The 6,638-nt window shown below is 53.4% G+C and overlaps 1 protein-coding gene across 1 annotated transcript in view; it reads right to left on the bottom strand.

Moving 5' to 3' along the window:
• TRIM71 (tripartite motif containing 71) overlaps positions 1-4,502 on the bottom strand; it is a 53,868-nt gene extending 49,366 nt beyond the window's left edge. Inside the window, exon 1 of the mRNA XM_061355702.1 lies at positions 3,565-4,502. Coding sequence (XP_061211686.1) covers positions 3,565-4,431 — 867 coding nt within the window. The 5' untranslated portion in view covers positions 4,432-4,502. The remainder of the gene's footprint in view (positions 1-3,564) is intronic.
• Between the last annotated feature and the right edge of the window lie 2,136 nt (positions 4,503-6,638).

The following is a 6,638-nucleotide window of genomic DNA, read 5'->3' on the forward strand; positions in this document are numbered from 1 at the left end:
TGGAATCTGTAAAGCAATATGAGAACTAAGGGGTCACAGACCATTAAGTTGACTGAATTTGGCAACTCTACACTTTCCCTAGACAGCATGAGAAGTCTGCTATTGAAGTACTTTGACCATCCACCATTATCACTAAGTGATACTAAAGCACACAGCAGCTGAGAGTTGGTATAAAGGAAACCCCACATTAACTTCAGACTTATGGCCTTTTCCACTTTCTGCAACAGCAAACACATTTGAATCCAGATTGAATTCAAGAATCCTACACCTGTCCCAACATTTTCCAAGCATTTCATTGGGTCTGCAGCCTGTTACTGAGAATTCTATTAGAAGAAAATAGAAGAGCACAACACAAATCAAGCACACTTTGACATATCAGTTAACATATTTAATTATGTGTAAGACAAAGGTAAAGCCTTTTTCAAGCTTGAAGTCCTGTTCTAGTGGCTTTTATGACAGTGGCATCTAGTTACTACTGTAACATTGATAATTATAAGCCATACAAACATGGTCACACAGAAGAAAGCTTTCAGGGTTGCAACACAAATACTGCTGCATTTATAGAGGTTAAGCATTGTTCTTGGTGCCAGGATAGCCTTTTACCTCAAACAGTGAAGCTTCAAGTGGTAAGCAACCAGAACAGGCTTCAGCAGCAGCTCCATGACTAAGACTGGCTTTTGCCCTTTTTCCCGCCAAGGAATAGTTTACTTAACTTTCCTTCCATGCATCACTGTAGTATTTACAAGCACTAGCCACCCTGAAAGCAGTGATCAGAGTTACACCTTTTTTAGTGTTCACCACTACAGTAACAGTCAATATTCTCTGTTATACTGTCAGTGACTATGTACTCATAGCACACAACAGGTTACAGTTGTTTTTCCAACAGCTCAACTGAGACCAGAAGGGGCTCCAGACATCCCGGCAGAGCTGAAACTGACATTTCTCTGATGAGCAAGCAGCTAAGTCACTCTTCTCTTGCAAATGCTTATCTGTAGTTGCTTTGAGACTTAGAACACCCAGCAAGTAACCACCCACAGTGCTATTCCCCTCCTCACTTGAGGGAGTCTCAAAATGGTAGTGGAAGGAGGGAACATTAGGGAGAATGGACAGTGCTTCCCAGGAGCAGTAGAAAGACCAGAAAGGAACAGAACAAGAAGGTTACAAAAGAAGTAGTGATGTTGGATAGACAGGAAGTTATATTCTAGGCGAGGAGGTAGAAAATAAGGTACACAGCTGCTTTGGTCCAGAAAAGCCTCACAGGCAGGATCAGAGTCAGAGTTTAACTCCTTATAACTGATCCCAAACAGGGCGAGGATGATACATCCTGGGGAAGGAGAACTCCACACCCAAGAGGACTACTCTAGCAGCTTGCAGATGTGATCCACCTGCACACAAACCGACCTGCACGACCTTAGCCTGAGGGAATACCTTGCTCTGGCACCAGCTCTACACTTACTGAGCAGAACCACTGCTTTTAACCACTGTTAAACACTAGTGTTAAACCACTGTTTAATACTACTAAATTAAGGTTCCAATCTACCACTCCCACCTTGCATTTTAGGTTTGTTTTCACACTATTAGACAGCCAACAAAGTACTTAATGCATCACTTAAGTACCCTCTTGGAAGGCTGCCTTTCTATTATCATTCATTTTATTAAGTTGTAAATAGTATTCTTAGAATTAAACAAGCAATATTCCTCACAGTTTTGCAGCCATCCTTTTTCAAAAACAAGTAAACAAATGAAGTTGTACACCTCACACACTTCTTGTTTTTCGCAGCAAAAGTGAGAAAGAGCAACAGTACACACTATTCCAAACAGTCTCTCCCAAAAGTTTTCACTTGAGGGGATAATAAGTACTCACCAGGCACACCCACATTTAAGGAACCACCAAAACTCACACTAATCAAGAACACTAGTAGATCATTAATTTGCAGAATAAAAGCCTTTCTCAACAGGAGCCAAAGGCTTGAAAATGCTCACTTCTTTTAAAACGATTTCTAGGTCTACAGGACATAAGGGCACCCAAAACCAATCCTAAGAGACATGTACTTTTACACTTTTCACAACACACTAATGAAAATAAAATTAGTTATGCAAAATAAGCTAACAAGCTTTTTTAGGAGTTACTTCTAGAAAAGTTGTAGTTTAAGCAAGGCTAGAATATCTTTTTTTCACTTTACAATTTAAGATTTTAAGTCTACAAAATACCTTGGAGCTTCTGTCCCAGCTACATCTTCACTGACTGGTGGTGAATACATCTGCTTTAGAAGATACTATCTGCTATGGCCAAAAGCCTTCTGTTGCTTAATTTTACACACTTTGAAGGTTTTTGTTTCCCCAAAATTCATACTTTGTCCTCCAATACCAGCAACTTTATGAAAAAGTAAAAGTTCTTCCAGAGCCTCCTAGAAAATTATTTCAGAGGTACAGCAGCATTAGGAGATAATAAAAGCATCTTTGGAAAACCAAGACAAAGGCATCATCACATTTCACTAGGCTAAACGCCTTCCTCTATCAGTCAAGGAAGCATCCTACAGAAAACTCTCGTACTACCCTGTCCTCAGGCATTTTTCCCCCTGAAGCTATCTACTTTCATACTGGAAGGAAACTACCTCAAACACTGAAGATACTGGCAAGTTCCAGGAAAATTCCCTGCACTGACACCGGGAGCAGAAGGGGGGGACAGCAGACCGCCATTTTCCAGTCGGTGATGAAAACCAAGTCTCAGACCATCACAGCGAGAAACTGTGTTCTGATGAAGCTTAACACAGCCCAGCTCGCTTTGAAGAAGGCGCAGCCTCTTTTAGATCCGTGAAACAATATTGAGGATCATCAGAAACACAACTTGCAAGCAAAGTGCTTTAAATGTAGAGCACGTAAAGTCAAGTTCCCATTTTAACATCAGTGAAGCTCCTGTTTGCACCAGAGGCAGCTAAAGTGTTGTTACTCAAGGGCAAGAGATGAAGCTGGCATACACAAGTGTATCTGTTAACTTTTCGACCACCTCCAACTAATTAAAAAAAAAGGATCCTTTCCTCGATACAATCATTTTCCTTTGTATCTATTAGGGGTTTCTGTCTTCCATGGGTTACATGCCACAAATACTCCACGAAGTAATTTAACTTTGCATTAGAGACATCAAGAGGCTTAGGGGGGACTCCAGACTTCTCCTCATCTCACCTCCACGGCCCCGCCACCCCCGTTAAGCTCCCCACAAGCTCCCGCAAAACGGCAGCGCCCGCACAGTCCGATGTCCCACCGCACACCGCGTTAGCGGCTCCCTACGGCGCACCAGCGGCCCGAGGCTCCCACCACCGCCTCTCGTGTCACCGCCTCCCGCACCTCCGCGGCTCACCTCTTCCTCCCGGGACGCCGTCGCCTTACCGCCCCCATCCCGAAACCACCCGCGTCCCCCATGCAACGCAGGGAGGGAGGAGGAAGCGCCGCGGCAGGCCCCCGCCATCAGCCCGCGCCTCGGGGCCTGGTGCAGTGCAGGAGGCGGCCCTCTGGCGCCGGCCAGGGGCGGGAGCGCGGCCATGCACTTTCCACGCCCTCGCTCACCTCGTCGTCGTGCTGCTGGCAGTAGCTGGCCCGGTCGGGGAACACCGAGAGGATGTTGTAGGGCGAGGCAGGGTAGGACGGGTTGAGGGCGATCGGCGCGGCGGGGCCGGCGGCGAAGCGTTCGATGAAGTGGTCTTTGGTGAGTCGGACGCGCTGGTGCGCCCGCACGCAGTTGTCGCACAGGTGCTCCTGGCAGTCGAGGCAGCGGGAGCTGGCAGCGTTGCCCTCGTCACAGGAGCTACAGCGGGGCTCGCCCTGCCGGCTGTGGGGCCTCCGCAGCAGAAGCGCCGCCGAGCCGCCGCCGCCGCCCGAGGACGACGACGACGATGTCGAGGAAGGCGCAGCCGAGGCAGCGGCGGGCGAGGAGCCGGCGGCGCGGGGAGGCGGCGGAGGGCGGCCGTGGTGGCGGTTGTTGCCGCCGCTTCCCCCTCCCGCGCCGGAGCCTGGGGTGGTTCCGGCCCCGGCGGCGCGGCCGTTCTTCTGCTCGTCGGCAGCGGCGGCCACGACGACGACGTCCAGCAGGTTGCTGAGGAGGAAGTTGGAGGAGGGCAGCGCGTCCATACCCGAGGGCTCCGAGATCACCACCTTCTGGTCGCAGATGGGGCAGCGCAGCTTGAGCGCGTCCCCCGCCCCGGGGTGCCGCTGCGCCTCCAGGCACTGGCGGCAGAAGGCGTGCAGGCAGGGCAGGACGTGGAGCCTCCGCGGCGGGCCCCCGCAGGAGGAGCCGCCGCCGCCGCCCCCGGAGGAGCCGGAGGTCTGCGAGGAGGACGAGGAGGTAGAGGAGTTGGAGGAAAGGGGAGCCGGCGAGCCGCACATCTCCTTGCACAGTGGGCAGATCTGGAAGTCGGACTCGGGAAACGAAGCCATTTGCGATGGGCCTGACTCCTCGATGGGGGGTTAAAAATGTTATCTTCTCCCCCTCACCAAAATAAGAAAGACGAAAATGTGCTCAGAAAACACAAGAGGAGACAGGGGGCGTTTGGAAAAGGTAGTTCTGGGAGCGGCTTATGAGCAAGCTAGCAACGATCAGTCGTTTTGCCAAGTGGGATCGATTGGCCGGTTTTGCAAATACGGTGTCATCGATCCGGCGGTCTGCAGGGCGCTGGGTCCTCGCCTCGTACCGCTACTGGGCTTGCTGCTGCTCCTGCTGCTGCAGGGGGATATTTTGGTATCAAGGTATAGCTGTCCCGTTCTCTCTCAGCAAATGGATCCTCTCTTCCCTCACATGTACTTAACCCCCGATCCCCCACTGCATTAGACAAACTGTGTCGATTCCAGATCTGTCAATACCTCGCTCACTCTTTCCATCTCCATCTCGGGTCAGCAGTTTGACAACGTTGTTTGGTTACTTGCCGTCTTCCTGAACAGAAAATGCATGGGCGCCAACTGCCCGATCCCCACCGCATCCAGTGGGGACCGGGCCTCCGTCTGCCCGGGCTCGGCTCCGGTTCCCACGGCCGCAGGACGCAGTCGGGGCGGCAGTGCAAGTTCCTCTTGGCCGGGCGGACGCGGGTGGGGGGCAACAGGGGCTTAACTCAAGTTTCGCTCTTTCTTCTTGGGGCGTTGGGTTTTTTCCTCTTTTCCTTTAAACCTGCGCTTGTCGGGGGGGAAGGGGAAATTTCGTTTCAGTTCCCCCCTCCACTTTTGCAATCCAGAGCAGCTCTAGGAGAGAGAGAGGCACTGAAACACAGTGACCAGGCAGACTTCTCCAGCTCCAGTCCTCCCCCGCCGACGCCTGCTCCACCACCGCATGACTAGGGGGTGGGGATGGGGGCCGGCATTGGTGCCCACCCCACCGGCGGAGACTCACGCTGGCGGAACACAGAGGAGAAGGAGGAGATGGGAAGAAGAAAAGGGCTCGGAGGGGCAGGCTAAGGAGACCAAGTCCCCACCACCCCCCCCTCGCTTCTCGGAGCTCCCGCCGCACGCCTTCCTTTATGAGGGGCTCCCCGCGGTGGCGGGGGAAACGGTGAGCACACAGAACCACGCCACAAGCGGTGCCCGGTGGGCTCTCCCGGCCGGCCGGTCAGCACCGAGGGCTCGACGCGGCTTGCACACGCCACGGCGGGATGGGCACAGGAGCAGCGGCAGGTCCCCGCCGGGCGCCCTGAATTATTCATGGAGGGGGGTATTATATTCTCTCGCACAAATTGGAGCCGCTGTGCAATGCTATCCAAGAGCGCTACGCGCTTCCCCTCCTCCTCTCCAGTTCTCGCTCGCTCTGAGCCCCTGCAGCGCCTAGGATCACATTTCCTTTGTCATCTCGCCTCTTCGCGTGGTGTTTTATTAAGAAAACAAAAATAATATAAAATCCGAAGAGGAGGAGGACAGAAGGGAATGAAAAAATAAAAACACAAAAAAAAAAAAAAAAAGCCTCAAACTCCCGCCTCCCCTGCGATCTGCAGAGCCGCAGCCCACCAGCCCTGGGGGGTAAATTAGCAGGAATTACTCACTGATGCGGCAGCACCGTCCCGGGCGGCGTGGGATCCGGGGAGAGCCATCGCGCTGGGCGCCTTCCCCCTGCCTGGCGGAGTGCGGAGGGGCAAAGCCGGGGGGGGCGGGGGGAGGGGGGCCGGCCCTCGGGGGCGGGGGAATTGGGGGCGCGGTGTTGGCGGCAGCGTTGGCTCCGTCCCCGCAGCGGGCGGCGGCACTGGCGCGGCGCGGCGTGCGAGAGCCTTTTAAGCTCCGACGGCGCGGGCTGACTTCCGCCCGGCTGCGGGGGGCGACCGGGGGGCGGTGGCGGCCGGCAGGAAACATTCGCCCTCCTCTCCCCCGACCTGCCCCCATCCGTCCGCATTCAGCCCGGCCGACCCCCGGCCCGTACTACCCCCCCGCGATATTTTAATACCGGTTTTCGTTAGTGGGACCCACCACCACTTTCTCCTTTGGGTTTGATGCGCTGCCTCTCCGCTCGCCCTTCGTTTTCAGTTTGAGATGCGAGTGGGGAAGGAGCGAGGCTCCGGGGGCCGTTCGTTGAAAGCATCAGGGCATTAATGCAGCTTTAAACATTAAATCGCTCGATTAATTGTTTTCTTACGGCCAGTCTACGGGCCACCGGCTTCTTCCCGCGCCGT

Source organism: Neopsephotus bourkii, unplaced genomic scaffold (assembly GCF_033783945.1).
Source record: "Neopsephotus bourkii isolate Nb327-2 ecotype Australia unplaced genomic scaffold, CSIRO-AGI_Nbou_v1 NB_832, whole genome shotgun sequence".
Taxonomy (NCBI): domain Eukaryota; kingdom Metazoa; phylum Chordata; class Aves; order Psittaciformes; family Psittacidae; genus Neopsephotus; species Neopsephotus bourkii.